This window comes from Squalius cephalus (assembly GCF_949319135.1).
Source record: "Squalius cephalus genome assembly, chromosome: 11".
In the NCBI taxonomy this organism is placed as follows: Eukaryota; Metazoa; Chordata; class Actinopteri; order Cypriniformes; family Leuciscidae; genus Squalius; species Squalius cephalus.
In genome coordinates this window covers 7,994,634-8,013,214 of record NC_137132.1, presented here as the reverse complement: position 1 = coordinate 8,013,214, position 18,581 = coordinate 7,994,634, and the positions used below count along the sequence as shown (strand labels likewise).

General features: G+C 34.6%; 1 protein-coding gene across 5 annotated transcripts in view; it reads left to right on the top strand.

The window, feature by feature from the left end:
• grik1b (glutamate receptor, ionotropic, kainate 1b) overlaps positions 1-18,581 on the top strand; it is a 42,749-nt gene that overhangs the window by 16,891 nt on the left and 7,277 nt on the right. For 2 of the 5 annotated variants that reach the window (XM_079886758.1, XM_079886755.1), the window contains 10 exons: positions 2,453-2,626; positions 4,424-4,567; positions 8,860-8,967; positions 9,079-9,117; positions 10,578-10,691; positions 10,769-10,972; positions 12,170-12,393; positions 13,996-14,114; positions 15,142-15,359; positions 16,636-16,861. In XM_079886758.1, coding sequence (XP_079742884.1) covers positions 2,453-2,626; positions 4,424-4,567; positions 8,860-8,967; positions 9,079-9,117; positions 10,578-10,691; positions 10,769-10,972; positions 12,170-12,393; positions 13,996-14,114; positions 15,142-15,359; positions 16,636-16,861 — 1,570 coding nt within the window. Of the gene's footprint in view, positions 1-2,452; positions 2,627-4,423; positions 4,568-8,859; positions 8,968-9,075; positions 9,118-10,577; positions 10,692-10,768; positions 10,973-12,169; positions 12,394-13,995; positions 14,115-15,141; positions 15,360-16,635; positions 16,862-18,581 lie in introns of all 5 variants that reach the window. The other 3 variants (XM_079886757.1, XM_079886754.1, XM_079886756.1) reach the window with 2 other exon arrangements.

Below are 18,581 nucleotides of genomic sequence, written 5' to 3'. Positions count from 1 at the left end.
TTTTTGTTGGCCAACCTGTAAATTCGCACAACCCTAGTTCCCCTGATAAAAACCCAATAGGATTTTTCCATTTTCCTTTTGGATTGTTGCCAAAAAAATAAGCTCTGTTATGAACAAATTTGATTGTTACACATTTTGTTCATCATGATAATACTCACAAGTGAACACAACTTTTATGTATTTGGAAGCCTCAATATAGTCATCAGAAGTAAAAAGCAAAAGTTAGGCTATTAACAAACTGGTGACACTTTACAATAATGTTTCATTTGTTAACATCAGTTAATGTTTTAACTAACATGAACCAACAATGAGCAATATATTTGTTACAGTATTAATTCATCTTTGTTGATGTTAGTTAAGAAAAATACAGCTATTCATTAGGGATGCACAATATATCGGCCACCATATCGGTATCGGCCGGTATATATGTTCATTTTTAATGTTATCTTTATCAGCACGTAAAGAAAATGTGGCCAATGTATTTAAGCCGATAAATAATGGATTATTTCCTTCAGTTTAGGCACTTCAGATGGACACTGTTCACCATTAAGGGGTTGAATTGCTTGAAATTACTTCAAAAAGGAAAATACAGTAAAGTGCAACATGTGTAGCACAAGACTACATTACATTATAATGAGAACATCATTATAATTGTGTGCTTGAGACATGGCTGTTAATGGTGACTTGTTTTGTAATCAGGATCTCAAAAATCATATAAAAATTTGGATTTAGATTTATCGGCCAATATATTGGATATCGGCTTTCAAATATAAAGAATTATCGGTTATCGGTATCGGCCAAAATGTTCATATCGGTGCATCCATACTATTCATTGTTTGTTCATGTTAGTTCACAGTGCATTAACTAATGTTAACAAATACAACCTTTGATTTTAAAGGTCCCATTCCATGGATTATTTTTATTATTTAATAATGTTTCCAGGGGTGCCCTTATAATGTTAGTATGTTTTTTAGATCAAAAATTGTTATAATTTAGAAATAAAAGGCATATTTCCTAGCCTGATTTCATTCCCTGGTTTGAACACTCTGTTTGAAGGGGCGTGTCTGCTGTGAGACTTCAGTGTAAACGCCCTCTGCTGTGATTGGCTGACATGCTTGCATATGAAATATCTGGCATTACATGTGGAACTATCTGGAAAACTTTTACTATTACAGCTATTATACGTTTTTACTATTACAGCTATCTGGATTAACGAATCGTGAGAAGTTTTTTAAGTATTTAGATCTATTCCCATCACATAAAAGGTTGCAGTGATGATGAGCATTGAGCAGATGACAGCCTGTTGATCGCGTGAAAGATCTTATCATTGCAACGCAGTTTCTGCACTCTCACTAATGATTTCACCAATGCAAACATGAGGCATATAAATACAGTAAGAGCTTCGTTGTGCAGTGTAACAGCGTCATTGATTTCATAACGAGTTTTGGCAAGTGTCCAGATAAACTCGCGCTGTGTCACCGACAGCAGCTTGGCCGATTGGAAAGGGATTGTTCTTTGATCGCTTTCTGTATATTAATCACAGTTTAAGTAAGATTATTTTCATCCTACTAAGAGAAACGAACGATGTGAAGAGTGATCGCTACTTCCATATTAAATCACTACTTACCGCTTGCTGGAATATAGTTGAAATTGCCCCCTTCGTCAGTATGAAACGATGAGAGAAGCCTGCTTGATATTATCCCAGGTTAGAAAAACAGTCCGTGGTGAAATGGACAGAGCAAACTAACAACTTCGAATTAAACTTTTGCGGTATCCGATTATAGATAAACATCAACCGTCTGTTGACATTTCGCCATCAATACGCCTGTGTTCCTGTGGGCGGAGGTTACGGTTCTAGTGACATCATTAAAGCAGGAAGTAGAGGGATGTAGTCCAATCCAGCCGTTTTTTGTAGGCGACTTCTGTTAAATAAAATATCTCGCTTGGCATTGAACTTTGAGCTTTATAATTTTACAGATATTATTTATACTCTAACAACAACATTACACACTAACTAAAGTTTGAAACATGGGATCACATAGAACGGGACCTTTAATAACATATTAGTAAATGTTGAAATTAACATTAACTAAGATTAATAAATGCTGTAGAAGTATTGTTCATTCTATGTTCATGTTACCTAAAGTAGTAAAGTGTTACCAACACACTACACCATGATCGCCCGACTTACTGCTTATTATTTTATGTTGTAGAATAAAACATGAAAATATCTTGAGCTTCTGTTAACCAGACCTTATTTCAGGCATTTAAACAAAAACTCATTGACTGCAGGACGATGGAATCGGACGTGCTAAAATGCTCATTTCTAGGGTTTGGCCTACAAAAATACGTCATCCCTGCTGCACTCAATAGCTAGAAAACAAATATTCTTTCTAAAGCGTTTAATTTCATCTGTTAGGAGTGAGTTCATGTGTTGATATATATGCCACAGGATCTGTTTGCGCTGGACCTGGAGCCGTACAGATACAGCGGGGTGAACATGACGGGTTTCCGTCTGCTCAACATCGGCAACCCTCAGGTGGCGTCAGTGGTGGAGAAATGGTCCATGGAGCGACTGCAGGCTCCACCTAAACCTGAGACCGGCCTGCTGGACGGAATGATGACAGTCTGTCCATCCTCTATATATATCATCATATTACAGATAGTCAAGTTTTACTCTATTCTAGTACAAAAAAATAAATGTACAAAGGTATTTTGACATATACTATCCCAGCAAACAGGGAACGATGCCTGGTCTTTAATAATGTTTTCAAAACATTAACATACAGTGTACTAAATCAAGAAAGTACTGGTAATATGTGGCCCTGGATCACAAAACCAGTCACGAGTCGCACTGGTATATTTGTGGCAATAGCCAACAATACATTGTATGGGTCAAAATTATCGATTTTTATTTTATGCCAAAAATCATGAGGATATTAAGTAAAGATCATGTTCCATGAAGATATTTTGTAAATTTCCTACTGTAAATATATAAAATATTTATTTTTGTGAGTGAATGAAGCAAAATCGCAAACATAAATGGACAAATTTAAAGGGGATTTTTTCAATGTTTCGATTATTTTGTATCCTCAGATTCCAGATTTTAAAATAGTTGTATCTCGGACAAATAGTGTCCTATCCTAACAAACCATACATCAATGAAAATCGTATTTATTCAGCTTTCAGATGATGAATAAATCTAAATTTCAAATAATTGACCCATGTGACTGGTTTTGTGGTCCAGGGTCACAAGGTAACTACAAGGGTTAAGGTTAAGTTTAGTGTTAGTGCCTAGCTATTACAGTTATTATAATTACTATAATATGTACATATGTACATGCGGAACAGGGCTGTAAAATAAAGTGCTACCAACATAATTTATACATTGTTGAAGGAGTGGTTTTTTGTTTGTTTTTTCGGAAACGTTTTAGTTCGACGTTCATGTTCATTTTTTTAATGTTAATGTTAAATGTAAATGTTTAAATGTTTCGGAATGTTCAGAAAACATTCAAAAGTAACATTCCCATAATGTTGGTGGATGTAGAATGATCAAATGGAATGTTTTCTTAACATAATCAAGAAAAAAAAAAACTGGACAAAAACTTTTTTTTTTTTTTACTGGACATTTTAGATCAATCAGAGAACATTCAGAACATATTTTTGTTAGCTTGGATGATACTGAATGTTTAGTTATATTATAGTTATATATATAATATATATGATATATGTCATGATATCACGGCACTCCTCGGTAAATAGCATGTTTTTACCATAGTCCAAAAAAGACGTCTCCACAAAATGGTTTTACCATAATACTTGATCAAATTATACATTATTGTGCATTGACCAAGTCCTCACATTTATTTGTTTATATACTGATGTTTCAAAGCAGTTTCACATTAATAGACACGAAAATAACGCAAAATTCTTCAATTATGAAACAAATTCAATTTCAGCTCTACAGAGAAAACGACAGCTCAGTTTAGTTCAGTGTTAGTAACAGTGTCAATGTTGCAAAGTTATGAAATGAACTCAATTGAACTGTAAATCAGCTCTATAGAAGATAATAGTGTCATTATTCAGCTTGAGTCAGTTCAGTGTTGATTCAGCTCAGTTCAATAAGTGTCCGTCAATTCAAGTTTTCTTGAATGAATGAATGAATGAGGCATTTATATAGCGCTTTCATTTGTACTACTGTACACCCAAAGCGCTTTACAATAATATCAGGGGATCTCTTGTCCCCTGTTCTCTTGCTGATCTCTTGTTCTCAGTGTCAGTGCAGTAAAATCGATAATATTTCTTAATATCAAGTGTCTTTCTGAACCCAGAATTGAATTTAGAAAGAAGTGAGTCATTATTTGAATAGATTGATCTAGTGTAGTAGCATGTCTGATGAATCATGTCTCTGTGTGTGCCTCAGACTGAAGCAGCGTTGATGTACGACGCGGTGTATATGGTCGCGGCCGCGTCCCAGCGAGCGTCTCAGATCACCGTGAGCTCACTGCAGTGTCACCGCCACAAACCCTGGCGCTTCGGATCCAGGTTCATCAGCCTGTTCAAAGAGGTAAATGCTCCTGCTTAAAGGGATGGTTCCGAGTAATTTCAGCCTAGGGTCCGTTGCACCATGACCTCGAGCCAGACACCCCCCCAGAAGCCTTTTTTCCCTTGTTCGAACATTATTAAAGTTAGAGCTTATTTAGAGATATCAGCCGTATGGCTCAGTGCAGGCGCTAATGGATCCAAGGATGTATCTCGTAAATTACCCCACTAATAATGCCTGGAATGGGACCAAATTTATACAGTAGTACAAATAGGTTCTGTACTCATAAAACGAGGCATTGGAAAGTTTGTAAGTACATCAGGAGTTTATTTAAATAACACTTGCCTGATGGCTAATGTTACCGCTAACCTGGACGTCGAGGTCACTTCAGTGATTTGGGAAAATCCTGTAAAAGTCCTTTGCAAAACTCACAAGTGTAAGAGAAAAGCTATTGAATGTAACACTCCATTTGTTAACTGGATGATATTCGAAATACTTTTTAAGTGTTGATCTGAAAATACAAGCTTTGATAAAACGTTCAAAATTCAGCGAAACGTTTTTATACTCTGGGCGTCGTTACACTACATCCTTATGCATCGCTTTCTGCCAGGACTTTTACGTGTTTTTCCCAAACCACTGAAGTGACCTAGACGTCCGGATTAGCAGTAGCATTAGCCATCAGGCAAGTGTTATTTAAATAAACTCCTGATGTACTTACAAACTTTCCAATGCCTCGTTTTATGAGTACAGAACCTATTTGTACTACTGTAGAAGTTTGGTACCATTCTGGGCATTATTAGTGGGGTAATTTACCAGATACAACCTTGGATCCATTAGCGCCTGCACTAAGCCATCTCTAAATAAGCTCTAACTTTAATAATGTTCAACCAAGGGAAAAAAAGGCTTCTGTGGGGGTGTTTGGCTCGAGGTCATGGTGCAAAGGTCCCTAGGTTGAAATAACGCCGACCATCCCTTTAAACACTTATGCCCAAAATGAAAAGGTTCACCCAAAAAGAAAATTCAGTCATCATTTACTCATCATGTACATTTGAATGACACATGGATGAGTAAATGATGACAGAATTATCATATATAATCTTATAAACCGTGTCAGACACTCCTGAACTCGGATAGAGGGTTCAGTCCAAATGCATGAGTACTCAGTTTTCTGGAAAGTGTTTTGAGGCACTTCTAAACATCTGCGGTGATTTATGTACAGACACTCTCTCTCTCCCAATGACATCTTCCAAGCGTTCTTGTCTTCCTGTTTTGGACGAGGTATTGTTGAGTCAGCATGTTGGCATTGCAGGCTGGAGGATGAATGTGTGTTGGACGAGTCGAGTGTGTAATGGCTCCAGCTGAATTACTGACGCTGGCTGTGCGGGTGAACTCATTATAGTTGGGGATCTCTGCATTTAAAGGTGAAGCGTGTCATTTCTGCTCCACTAGAGGCACACAATGGAATTGTAACCGAATGGGCCGATATAACCTGGACTCAACCAATAGCGTGAACTTGGCAAGAGCCAAATGACGTCCACCTCTGTGGACCAATGGGTGGAGTTGTGTTTAATGATGAGGTTATGGGTAGGTTAGGGTGTTTTTGGATCTTCTAGCTCCACCCATCGTCTTTGCAGCGAGCAATCTCTCGAATTTGGGGGCGGGATTACCTGTTTGTAATAATTGGGTAGGTTAGGTTAGTTTTATAGTTTTATATGTAAATATATATTTTTTAATGTTGTTCTCCTCAAGATATTTAGATATTTATTTGGAGATATTTTTCTCTTTATATTGTCTCAAAATAGTTTTTCTTTTTTGCCTATTTACTTTAATAAACAGATCATGGAGAGCAGCAAGGAATGGATCATAGTTTTTATTTTATTTATTTTGTCTGTCATTTATTGGCAGGTTCCTGTTTAAGGAATATGGGTTTTAAAGGTTTTAAAGGTTTTAAAACTTATTATTTATGGTATTTAAAAAATGAACAAAAAAACAACAACAACAGTTATTATTATTATAATTATTATTAATTTCTTAATACATTTGTTTAAAATAATAATAATAATAATAGTAAAAACAATTAAAAAGGAATGAATTTATTATTATTATTATTATCATCTTCATCATTATTATTGTTAAGCATGAATTGACAGGTATTTTAAAAGCAACTAAAAACAACATCAGTTATTATTTATAATAATTTATAAATAATTTATTTAAACAACCAATAACAACATCTATAATAATAATAATAATAATAATAATAATAATAATTATTATTATTATTATTATTATTATTATTATTATTATTAAATTAATTAATAAAAAAAAAAACAGTTTTAGAGCCATAAAAGTATCTTTTAGTTTAGTTTGTATGTATTTCTTTCCAAATTACAAAATGTTTTGTTAAATTTTAATTCCATTTCAGCAGAGCTCTGTCAAAAGAGATGTTTTCTGACACCCTCACTGAACTCGATGTTAGTGAATGCATCTCTGAAGTTCTTTAATCCAGTGCTGGTGGTGGTGATGATGTCATCTTCTTGATCTCACAGTTGGGCTATGCTAAGCACAGCTGGGTCTGGTGTGTTTAATCTTGGCCTGTTGGTAATTGGAGCTCACTGTACATGCGATCGAGAGCAGGATGTGATAAAAAGGAAGGATCTAGTGAGATTTACACCAGAGAATAATGACTAGAACAAATCTGGACAAAGGTCATGCGGCCTCAGTGTAAGTATATGGAGCAAGTCTTTTAAGATCTCCACTACTGTATGTGAAGATTATGAATGCTACTATCCACCCCACAGCAAATTAAAGAAATAATCCACTGGATTTGCACATCAGGCTTTACTGAATGTCTGTTGACTATATAGGCGCTTCATCCTTCATCCTAAATTCACATGTTCTGGGAAGATCCACTGTTGGGGAGATCGGTCTCTCCATTTGGAGAGTATCCAAACGTATCCACTCCGTGAGGTTCATTATAGAGTCCATTTGCTAACAACTCTTTGCAGAACAGAGCTGATCTATTGCTCTGGGCACTTCGTTGATCATGTGACTATTTGTGATCTATGGATCTCTAGGTTGTTTCTCTTCGCTGTTTGTCACTGGGTGAATGGGGCTGCTTTAGAAAGATAATGAAAAGCAGAGATAAAGATTGAAGGTAGCAAGGTTGAAGACACGTGTAGTGGTAGCAGGGACTATAAATAATGCTTAATTAGCAAAGAGAACAGGGATTTGTAAGAGAAATATAAACCTTAACCACACATAGACGCCAAACAGGGAGTATAAACTCACTGAGAACTAAACGAGACACAGGTGTAAATCATAAGTAACCATAGAAACAAACTAGGGAGTAATGAGCAACCAAGGAAATTATGGTTTACATTTCACAATTACAATTTCACAATTTACAATTATGGTTTACAAATTATGGTTTGACTTTACACATTACAAGCCTTATCCTCAAGGTCCTGGCACTACAAAGTGCTCGTTAGTCATTTATTTATTTATTTACTATAATTATTAACTAGAATTCATTGAATTTATAATAATAATAGAATAATGGGGGGAAATATTTAATGTATTTTACTATTATTATTTATTTATGTACAATAATTCATTAAATTAATAATAATTTTATTTAATAAAAATATTGATTTATTTAATATAAATTCAAAGTGCTTGCTAGAAAAATAATTGTATGTTTTATATAATAAATAAATAAATGCATTAATTTATAAAATGTATTAAAATTAATTATATTTTGAATGAATTCATTTATTTAATTAATTTACTTATTAAGAATTCATTAAATAAACGATAATAATAGAATAATATAACAAATAATTTTATGTATTTTACAATTATTTTTTTATTTACAATAATGTATTAAATTAATAGTTATTTTATTATTTTATTTAATAAATATGATTATTTACTTAATATAAATACAAGGTTTTTTATTTATAAAATGTATTAAATTAATCATATTTTTATTTTATGAATGAATGTATTTCATTATTTTTTTGACAAAAATGTATTTTACTAAAATAATCTATTAAGAATATATTTCTCTCTCTCTCTCTCTCAATCTTATACCCAAGGCCTATACTATAAAAAATTATGTCAGAAAGTCCCCCAAAACGCACAACAGTGTGTGTGAGCTAATACAGCCAAGTAAAGTTATAAACACTGGGCTGGTTTTGTGCCAAACACACATTCTCAATAATGATGATGATAATAATGCTGCCGAGTTTTTACGACCCCCTCATGCTTAATCTAGAATCAGATCCTCTTTTCTCTTCTCCTCACTTCTGCAGGCTCAGTGGAACGGCCTGACCGGACAGATAGTTATAAACAAGACGGACGGCTTGAGGAAAGATTTTGATCTCGACATCATCAGTCTGAAAGAGGATGGCATGGAAAAGGTAAAAGCAGAAGATGCTCCCGTGATCTCCACCTGTCTAACCACGTATCTTAATATCTGTATCATACTGTACATGTCAAATCTTGGCTTTTTCTTTTCTTTTCACAAGCAGTTTATGGAAAGTGGTCGTTTTAACAAAGTATGGAGGAAGGTTTGTATTGATTGAATATCAGAAATGTGATGTTCAAGTCCCTTTTCCCCTTGCAAAATGTACCATGGTACTGAATGATTGCCATGTTATTTTCTAAAAAGCATGGTATTACCATGGTACTTTTTTCATCCGTGCCCCTCAACCTGCTGACACCTTTTGTGCTGGTTTGTTTTAAGTCTCATTAGAGACACATGGCTTAGTTATGGATTATACTTAGTTTTTTGACACTCAAAGTTATTACTTCAACTTATTACTCAATTACTCAAACTCTCAGTCTGTGGCTCAAAGCCGGCAGCTTCCAAGAGCTCTGCATGCAGTTATGAAATATCACATCACTCATAGAGTCAACAATGCAGAGAGCTCATTTTATTAAACATCTGTTTATGAGCACTAATCGCACGCCAAGACACTCTCTTAATGTATGTTTTAAAAGAGCGTTCAGACAGTGGTGACGTAGCGTAGCAAATGAAGCTATACTGCGGCACACAGAGAGCATCTCAGAGGAGAGACTGGATTTATATCAGTGGATCATGTAAAAGACGGCGTGAATAGACAGATGATGGTGATGGGAAGCACTTGCTTTTGCTCAGTAATATATGTGGTAGATAACTAAAAAATTCAGTCTGTTTTCTGCACTGTTTTAAGGCTCATTGCTCTCTAGATTTATTTTCCCTCAGACATAATGCATTAATTTGGTTCATTTATTTCAATTTATTTTCCCTTGTCTTGTTTTCCTTTTACCTTGTAAGACTTCAAACTGAAGTGTTTTTTTTTTTCATTATTTGTTTGTTAGTCTATTTATTTATTTATTTACAAGAAGTAAAGAAAATATTTTATAAATGTCTTTATTTATTTAATATCAACACAAGGTTCTTGTCAGGAAAACATAATTTAGTGTATTTATATTATAAATAAATATGTAGATTTATAAAATGTATTGAACTAATTTATAATTTTATGTAAGTGTTCAAAGTGTTTTTTTTTACAATTTAAGAAAATATTTTTATCTCATGATAATGTTATTATAATTATGTTATATATGTATGTGTATGTATATGTGTGTATATATATATATATATATATATATATATACACAGTACATATCTCATAATTATATTATATAATATACATATATATAATATATATATATATATATATATACTGTGTATATATACTGTATATATACATATATGTGTTTGTGTGTGTATATGTATACATATACAGTACATATCTCTTAAATATATTATATTTTATAATTCAGAAATTCAGAAATTACACAATTCACCTTTAAATATAATTTTAAACCACAGACATTTGAATACTCTACACACATTTAAAATCTCTGATCATATTTAAATGAATAGTGTCATCCCAGTCAGGTTCATAATGGGTGAATTATTCCTTTAATCTGTCCTCTAAAAAGCATGAAATGTTTTTACTGTGGTTTTGCATCTGTTTAGATTGGTGTGTGGAACTCAAACACTGGCCTTAACCTGACAGACAGCAACAAAGACAAAAACGCCAACGTGACCGACTCCATGGCCAACCGGACTCTTGTTGTCACCACGATTCTGGTAGGAATCAGCCGACTCACATCAACAAGACCTAGAGACTGCACATGCTGGAGCTGATAGTGTTGTTGCCCTTGCAGGAAAACCCATATGTGATGTACAAGAAGTCAGATAAGCCGCTGTATGGGAACGACCGGTTTGAAGGATACTGTCTGGACCTGCTGAAGGAGTTGTCCAACATCCTGGGCTTTTCCTATGAGGTCAAACTGGTGTCTGACGGGAAATATGGAGCCCAGAATGACAAAGGAGAGTGGAACGGCATGGTCAGAGAGCTAATCGATCATGTAAGTCAAAATAAAGAGTTTTGCTGCTTTTAGTCCATGGCTATATGTATGTTAGTGTCCTCATCAAGCCGTTTCATCTGGGGCCGGTTTCACAAAGATAGACTTTGACTATGGCTTAGATATAGTAGATAGTCAGACTTCAGATAGACATATAAATCAGAACGTTGCACAAAGCACAACCACGTCCAAGTGATCTGAGGGCGCGGGCGCTTCCTGCTGTGTGACGTGTACGCAGACTGGTGCATAGATATATATACACTAGATGTCGCATTAAAGACATTCGTTCCAATGAACTGCCGTAGCCAAGGCGACATCTAGTGTATAGTCTGCACCAGTCTGCGCACACGTCACACAGCAGGAAGCGCTCGCGCCCTCAGATCACTTGGACGTGGTTGTGTTATAAGAGGTAAAAACGATATAATACTGTTCGTTTTCTCACACAAACCGCTCGTTTTGTGTCTTAGGCCATCAATGTGTACTTACGAAGGGGAATTGTTTAATTTGGACGATGGGGAATTGTTTAATTTGGACCGTGACCATAGACCTGCATTATATGACTGACAGACAAGAACGGTTTGACCTAAAAATATCAAAATTGAAACTACTGCGGAAACAAATACACCTACATCTTGGATGCCCTTGAGGTAAGCTAAAACATACCAAAATTTAATTTCAAAGTGAACTATCCCTTTAAGTAGGACTACACTGCAATGCATTCTGGGTAAAATAAGACACTTTTCAAAACAAAAAACATGGCGGATCGAGTAAGCGCATTCAACCGCTCAGTGCAGTTTACCCCAGCGGAAAATATGTGTTTGTTGGAGGAGTATAACAGTTACAAGGACATTTTACTTGGGAAATTTAGTGGAGAATGTAGTAACAAGAAGAAATGTTTAAATTATGAGCCATTTCCCCTTTTCTTTTGGCTGTTTGTAATGTAACTGATTGTTACTGCTGGTTGCCAAGGTAACATAGAGTCTTAGACCTAAGTTAGCCTGGGGGTAAGGTTGGGTCAAATTAAATTAAGTCAGTCTTTATTTTTGTGAAACAGTCTAACTTGCATTAGACTAGTTTATGAGCAAACTTTAGACTTGTCTAACTCTATAGACCGGTCTAAAATAGCTTTGTGAAACCGGCCCCTGATCTTAAAGAGTCAAGCAAGTTCCTATGAATTAATTCTCACTGGCTTCATTGCAGGTGGCAGATTTGGCCGTAGCGCCGCTCACCATCACTTACGTGAGAGAGAAAGTCATCGATTTTTCCAAGCCCTTCATGACTCTGGGAATCTCCATTCTCTACCACAAACCCAATGGCACGAATCCAGGTGTGTTCTCGTTCCTGAACCCGCTCTCTCCGGACATCTGGATGTACGTGTTGCTGGCCTGCCTCGGGGTCAGCTGTGTGCTGTTCGTCATCGCCAGGTACTGATCAGTTTAACACATTTAACCTTTAGATTGGATTAAATTCTTCAAATTGGACCGGTTTCATGCTTCTATATGTTTTGTGGTTAATTAGCTCGTGTTTTACTGCCCAGCTCAAAAACTTGGCCAGCTCATTTTAAATGCAAATTCAGTGGTACTTTTATTACAGTTAACTCTTCTGAAACTTCAGTTAACTCTTCTGAAACTTCAGTTAACTCTTCTGAAACTTCATTTAACTTTTCTAAAACTTCATTTTACTTTTCTTAAAAACATTTCTGTCAAATTCAAGCACATGTCCAGTATTTATAATGCCCAAATTGAAAAACTCAATCTTTTCAGAAATATAATATTTGTCTGGATGAATCTTGTCATGCAACTCTCTCTCTCTATATATATTTTTCCTCTCTGCGGTATTGTAATATCTAATTTCCTCCTTTGGTCTCCCGCCTGTTCTTTGGGTTTTGTAGGTTTTGGACTCTGGGCCTCTATTTGGGCTATTTATTGGGTGTCAAAAAAATCTTTAATGAAAACCTTTATTTTTTGTGGGTGGGAACAGGGCCGGATTTACCTCATATTGTGACATAGACAAAATACATTTTTGGGCCCCACCAATACGGCAATATAACATATTATTCTTAACATATTAAGAATATAACATGAAATAAGTTGAGAACATGACACACAAATTATCTCGAATATAAAAGATTGCTTTGTAAATTTTATCAGTATTCAGTATTTTATCAGTTTTATCAGTATTGTCTCATTGTTTTTTTAATGAGGGTGGACTCATTGGTAGAATAAACAAACAATTGATTATTGTAAAATCGTTTGGGGGGGGATAATTAAAATAAAAATGGAAAATATGAATAATCACTTTAATACATGAAAGTAAAGCACAAAGAAGTACAAAAAAAATCAGCGCCACATATTGTCCAGATGGTCTGGAGTGGAAATGGTTAATCGGTTAAATGGGGTTATGGAGTTATGAGTATGTATGTTAGAAAGGGAGTCCAGGTTTTAGAGAATGATGTGTTGGGTTGATGGAGGGAATATCTAATTTTCTTGAGTCTAATGAAATACGACGCATTATAAATCCATCAGGAATGTGATAGTGATGGGGGATTTTCCACTTAAGCAAGATCTGTCGTCTGGACAGCAGTGTGAGAAATGCAATAAAGTCATATAGAGAAGTCAAACAGCGGTCAGGACACCAAACACACCAGTGAAAGATGAGGGCAAAATGTTAGAAGGAGAAATTGCTGAGAGACCATGACGCATTGCAAATTACATAATCAAATCAAAAACAATGATGCAATATCAGATTATTGATTTTATGGATGTTTATTGTCTGAGTGAAATACAGTTTATTTGACATGTATTGTGAAATAATGGCTGGAATTTTGTTGATGACGGTTAGTGGTGATAATATTAGAGGTATTATATTGAATATTCACAAATACATTTGTGGTGATTGTGATTTTGCTGATTAAAATTAAGAATAATTCAGTGGTTCTGTCATCAATGACAAATGTCATATATTGAAATGTGAGTTATGTGCATGTACAGTAAATGTTGAGTGTGTGTGTGTGTGTGCCTCTGCAGGTTTACTCCGTATGAATGGTACAACCCTCATCCCTGCAACCCTGACTCTGATGTGGTCGAGAACAACTTCACCTTGATCAACAGTGTCTGGTTTGGGGTTGGAGCTCTTATGCAGCAGGGTATGAGATTTAACACCTGAGCTTTCCTTCTGTAGAGGAACGTCCAAATGTGTTACAATCTACACATGTACAATATCCAGAAATTATCTATCTATCTATCTATCTATCTATCTATCTATCTATCTATCTATCTATCTATCTATCTATCTATCGTCTGTCTGTCTGTCTGTCTGTCTGTCTGTCTATCTATCTATCTATCTATCTATCTATCTATCTATCTATCTATCTATCTATCTATCTATCGTCCGTCCGTCCGTCCGTCCGTCCGTCCGTCCGTCCGTCCATCCATCCATCCATCCATCCATCCATCCATCCATCCATCCATCCATCCATCCATCCATCCATCTATCGTCTGTCTGTCTGTCTGTCTGTCTGTCTGTCTGTCTGTCTGTCTATCTATCTATCTATCTATCTATCTATCGTCTGTCTGTCTGTCTGTCTGTCTGTCTGTCTGTCTGTCTGTCTATCTATCTATCTATCTATCTATCTATCTATCTATCGTCCGTCCGTCCGTCCGTCCGTCCGTCCGTCCGTCCGTCCATCCATCTATCGTCTGTCTGTCTGTCTGTCTGTCTGTCCGTCCGTCCGTCCGTCCGTCCGTCCGTCCGTCCATCTATCTATCTATCGTCTGTCTGTCTGTCTGTCTGTCTGTCTGTCTGTCTATCTATCTATCTATCTATCTATCTATCTATCTATCTTTTTTATGTCAGATAAAACAAGTTATATAAACTATATTACTGTATATTTTTTTTAACAATTTAGATAAAGTGATATAAGCCACTTACATTTTCTGGTTTTTATTTATTTAATTATTTAAGACCACAACTTTATTCATTTGTTTTATTTTATAAAATTAAATTAAAAATGTAAATTAATTTAATTTAATTTAACTTTTTATTTTATTTTATTTTATTTTAAACACACAAGTCGAAACAAAATAACTATAAATCAGCGAAAAACATTCTTGATTTTTAACCAGCATTTTTAACTTCTCGTTTGTTAACTGGTTGAATATTTCTCTGGTCAGGATCGGAGTTGATGCCCAAGGCTTTGTCCACCAGGATTGTCGGAGGGATCTGGTGGTTCTTCACCCTCATCATCATCTCGTCCTACACGGCTAACCTGGCCGCTTTCCTCACCGTGGAGCGAATGGACTCGCCCATAGACTCGGCCGATGACCTGGCCAAACAGACCAAGATTGAGTACGGTGCCGTGAGGGACGGATCCACTATGACTTTCTTTAAGGTTAGGCAACTTTTAGATCAGGCAATCCAGGTCTCATATACAAAAATACGCTGGTTTGGCACTGAATTGAGAGAGGTGGTTTTTGACAGCATTTCCACCTCCAGACACTCAGACCTGTGATCTTACATGCACAGATTGGCGGGAATGATTACAGGACACGAACCTCAGCCAGCGGGAATTCAACATGTACAGAGCGAATTAAAGCAGCTTATAGAGGAAGAGAGGGTTATGAGGACATCTGTCACAGCACTGACTAAGAAGGATTTTATGGCATAAGCACAGGAAGTCCAGTAGTAAGATCAGCGTACTGTACATTTATTCACAGCGGAAACAATAAACGTGTCTGAAACGCTGCTCATCTTCTAAAAACCATTGCATTTCAAATGGAAAACTTGCTCTATGGCTGTAAATAATTTCATTTGGTTTTTGAAAATAGAGATTGTAAATATTGTCTTATAGAAAGTGATAGTTTTTGCTCTTTAATCTGATTATAAAATGGATAGTTCTGGTCCTGGAAGGTGATATTGTGCCTAATAATAAACTATATCAGAAACAACTATGAACCTTAGTTTACATGTCACCAATATATCTATTTATGACGTTTTATGAATCTGATTAATAAAATATCATATTAATAAAATACTTATAAATTCTTACATAATACAACTTCTCTTATTTTATTCCTTAACGAGATGATCAACATTTAAAACTGTAAAATAGCTGATATACAAAAAAAAAGAGTATGCAGAAAAATACAAATATTTTTAATGATTAATAATTGGTGCCTTTTATCATATTGTGTTGCTGAAATTTTATAAAAGCAATAAAACACTTTAGATTGTTTTTACAGACAATCCTGATGACTGATACTTTTATTTTAACATTCAAAACTATAAAATTGTTGATATACTCACAAAAACAAAGGCTAATGATCTAGATTAATTTGCACTATATATATATATATATATATATATATATATATATATATATATTTAATGATTAATAATTAGTGTCTTTTTCAAGCAATAAAAGCAATAAAACACTTTGTTTTGTACAGACAAAACTTTTTAAATAAATTTTATTTTATTTTATTTTATTTGGTAAAGTCTGTCAATGTCTGACACAATTAGTGTCTTTTTCAAAAGTCTGCCACACACCTTCAAGTATACTTGCATTAAAAGTTTTCATTTATGCATTTGTCATTTGGGTAAATATTCCCTTGGAAATCGAACCCATGCACTTGCTCTACAATAAAGCTATGACATATCTTTCCCAGAAATCAAAGATCTCCACCTACGAGAAGATGTGGGCGTTCATGAGCAGCCGGAAGAACACAGCGCTGGTGAAGAACAACCGCGAGGGAATCCAGCGTGTGTTGACCACAGACTACGCTCTCCTGATGGAGTCCACCAGCATCGAGTACATCAGCCAGAGGAACTGCAACCTCACACAGATCGGCGGACTCATCGACTCCAAGGGCTACGGGGTGGGCACTCCTATCGGTACGCGCACATCAAACTATGATGGTCAAAAATGTTTCAGAAGATACTGCATCATGTAGCATTTGAATCACCTGGTGTTGTTTAAAAATGAAAAAATAATACGTTGAAAATGATACTTATGATATGATTGAATCAACCTGAGTAAATTGATTTACACCAGTGGGAATCATTTTTAAAGGTCAGATCTGGTATGTAAACCACACACACACACACACACACACACACACACACACACACACACACACACACACACACACACACACACACACACACACACACACACACACACACACATATATAAACTCGGCTTCCCCTATAATGTCAAAAAATGAATGGTCAAATATGTACTATTGTGTTAACATTTTATTGACTAAAGGCTGCATCTCCTTTTGATTGACAGCAATTTTGTACTATAAAAAGTCTCTGACGCTGAAGCTATTCGAGCTCAGTCCCATCGCGGATTTTGCAAGTGTAGTTGAAAGACAAACTGCTGCAACCTATTTCTTGGTATTTGCTTGTCAAAATTGCTAGCCAATTTTCATAATACATTTCACACAATTATACATTTATCTTTATTATATTATTACTTATTATATTTTTATATTATTATTAGTAGTAATAATAAAAATATATTATTAGAAGTAGTATTATTATACTTTATTATATTATTATTTATACCTTTATTATATTATTACATTTATACAATTATATTTAACTCTGCTGGCCATTGAGAGGACACTGGTCAAGTCACTGGAAAAGACGCCTAGTTGTACGACAGGGTCACAGAGCATTTTCTTGAAAAGGAACGTAGGGCAGAATTTACGTATAAATAAAGGGACAATTTTTATGATGTAGGCCGAAAATGAGCTTCCCCTCTTTGAAAGACCAGCAGCCGCCACTGAAATATATATTAATTCTCCTTAAGGTCTCTAAATTAACTTTAATTAGGATATATCAATAAATATCAATAAATTGGTAACACTTAATAAGGTCTCATTTTTTATCATTGATTAATGCTGTGTTTTAGAGCACTTATTAATCTTTGTTAATGTTAGTTAATAGAAGTATGTCAGTTCACAGTGCATTAGGTAATCTTAACTTTAATGTAGTTACTTTTTTTACTGATTATGACATTTTATTCACTTTTAAACTAAAATAAAAGTACTGGCCTTTTGAAAATATTTAGAAATGACAAATCCTGGAAAAACGGACTTGAAGCATTGTTATTTTTGTACTATTGTGTACCTTAGATTTAATTCTTTCTATTTCAATATATTTTTGTTTATTTTGTATTTTAATTTTTATATTGTAGTCAAAGATTTAGTATTTATGTTGTGTTTTTGTCATTTTTTTATTAGATTTGTGTTTTTAAAAATATATTTATATAGTATTTTTTTTAAACATTTTTTGGTTACTTTAGTACTTCAAATAAACCAGAGTTATTTTAGTATCTTTGAGATATTATTATAGTTTTTTATTCATATTCTGCATAATTTTTTTATTTTTATTTGGTTTTCGATTTAATTTTATTTAAAGTTTTAGTTGTCTTGTGTGTTTTTATCATTTTAAGTAGTTTTTTTTTTTTTTAGGTCTATTTAGTTTTTATTAATTTTTATTTCCGTTTTAGTTACTTTAGTACATCAAGTGGAAAGTAAATAAAAATTAGAAATGTTGCCTAAGCAACTAGCTGAAATAAAAAGTTTTTTATATTTTATTTTAT